Raw genomic sequence first — 2,216 nt, 5'->3', positions numbered from 1 at the left:
TTCAGTACATCCTCAGAGATGCCTGAGACAGAGGAGTGGCAGACACAGAACAAAGCCATGACACACATTTTTCAGCCGTAATTGCTTGTCATGTCGTATGCTTGACGAACAAACCATCTACATTCACACGTTCACATCCAGTGGACCTTTCAACGCCCTGCCAAGTGACCTGTCAGACATCATTACGAGCCTACGCCGATATGCATTACGATGGACTAGTTTGTTGTGGTAGTTGTTGTGGCCTGGGACGTTTCAGCAGCATCCTCTTATTCAATTCAGCCAGTATACTCAGGAACTGAGTTGGCAGTTTCTTGATTGGTTAGTTGGCCCGTTCCACCCCCGCTGGCTGGGCTACCTGGTCCTAAGTGGTTTAAGTCTGATTCGAGCGCCTCCTGGCTCTTGGCAGAGCTTTTGGAGTGAATCTTGCCTATTTCCTCCAGGGCACTTGCCAGAGAGTCAAGGTCACCAGTGTCCTGGTGCCTGGCCTCCCACAGGCTCAGTATGACTGCAGAGGGGCTCCGCTGTTTAGCAAAATAGGACAGGTTCCTGTGGAGGGAGGAGGGACAACACATCAGCGGACAAAGCGGTCGTCATACACTAAAGAGGCCAAGAGAAAAAGACACTTTAACATTGTTTATAGATTTGTATTTCCTATACAATATGGGTTTTTACAGTGGTTTCAAAATACATGGTTAGGGACTTCTTGACATTGCAAATGAGTCAATTGTAAAGTATGTGTGACTAACTATGGCGAAGAAATATATTTCAAGATAAAACAGAATATGTATGTTTAACATGCTGTAGTATAGTACAGGATATATGGTCATTTGCTTGTTATAGGATGTTGGATCCAGTGGAGGGCAGTATTTTTCAACAAATGTGTGTTTTAGCCATTTGCTTCCAGCATCACTACTCTGTATCATACACTGTAATGTCACATCAAACTCAATGACACCCAATAATAACCAATTACAAAAGATATGTGAGGGCAGCTGATCTGAGACTTTAAAGTTGTCAAATTGGTCAAATACCAACTGTTTTTACTCCAACAACAAAAAATGCCCACGTAATAAATGTGTTTAAAATCATGAATCATTATAAATACAGACAAGAAGTGAAAGGACACCAATTTTAAAAAACTATGAAAAACAGTGTTTGCTCAATGGTCCTGACGACACGTTTCCTCTCAATTGAAACCCTCTTGTGAATTGCTGCCCTGACAAAGGGATATTTACAACCTTAATAGCAGAGCCCATTCTTGTGTGCTACATTTCAAAATTGCCCTTAATGTACCTCCAACAAAAATTAACAATATCCGTCGGTGAACTCGACCATACAAATGGTTCGTCATACTCCCCCCCCCCCCCTCACAAAGGCATTCTGTACGCAGTCCCAAATCAAAAAAAGAAAAATAGAAAAACCAAAAAGATCAGTCTGACATTTTTGGACACCCACCTGTCTAAGTGAAGTTTCTGGGCTAAGAGCTGCCAGTCTTTGCCCTTAGCGTTGGCAGTGTCAAAGGTGGCGCAGATCCTCTGCCGGATTGACGGGGGGATTCTGAAGGCCTTTGGCCCGGTCTGAGAGGTCACGGTGCAGTCTGCCTGCATCAAAAAAGGGACGGGCTCCTTTTCACTCTGGGAAGACAACACAGACAAAAAAAGGGGGGTGGAGGGGGAGGCAAACACTGTCATTCAAAACACAAACTCAGGAGAGCAGACTGTTCTTCCTGCCCAGGAGGTCCTATAAAAGGCCGAAGGTGAGACTAAACAACCTCAGCGGAGCGAGACGGAGAGCCTCACCTCTGCCACGGCTGTGTAGACCTGCAGAATCTGCTCGTGACCCTTGACCTGGCGCACGCTGATCTTGCAGGAGAGCTGGGTGGTGGCGGGGCTGTATCTCTCCAGGGAGAAGGCACAGTACAGGGGCTGCTGGTTACTGCACCACACTTGGGAAAAGGAGAATTCCTGAGGGAGAGGCAGAGAGAGTGGGGGGGTGGGTGTGTGTGTGTGTGTGTGTGTGTGGGAGGGGGTGGGGGTGGGGGGGGTGTAGAGAGACAAGGCAAACAAGAGTGAAGCAAATGAGCTTCTAATATGCCCTCACCATAAGATGACTCAGCTCCTATCTATCACGTGGACAGCTCTCACATGCGTGACAGAAGGGTAAACGGCTTTGAAGTCCCACAAAGCTATGCAAACACAGCATCACCGCACATATGG

At 46.7% G+C, this 2,216-nt stretch overlaps 1 protein-coding gene across 1 annotated transcript in view; it reads right to left on the bottom strand.

Moving 5' to 3' along the window:
* Positions 1 to 275: 275 nt before the first annotated feature.
* The window catches only part of unc5db (unc-5 netrin receptor Db), a gene marked incomplete at both ends in the record, with an annotated part of 140,883 nt that continues 138,942 nt past the window's right edge, over positions 276 to 2,216 (bottom strand). Inside the window, 3 exons of the mRNA XM_080530556.1 lie at positions 276 to 546; positions 1,456 to 1,634; positions 1,800 to 1,964. Of these exons, the coding sequence (XP_080386682.1) occupies positions 276 to 546; positions 1,456 to 1,634; positions 1,800 to 1,964 (615 nt within the window). The remainder of the gene's footprint in view (positions 547 to 1,455; positions 1,635 to 1,799; positions 1,965 to 2,216) is intronic.

The sequence above is a fragment of the Nansenia antarctica genome (assembly GCF_963989245.1).
Source record: "Nansenia antarctica genome assembly, chromosome: 5".
In the NCBI taxonomy this organism is placed as follows: Eukaryota; Metazoa; Chordata; class Actinopteri; order Argentiniformes; family Microstomatidae; genus Nansenia; species Nansenia antarctica.
The sequence above is the reverse complement of the archived record's forward strand: the minus strand, read 5'-3'. Positions and strand labels throughout refer to the sequence as shown.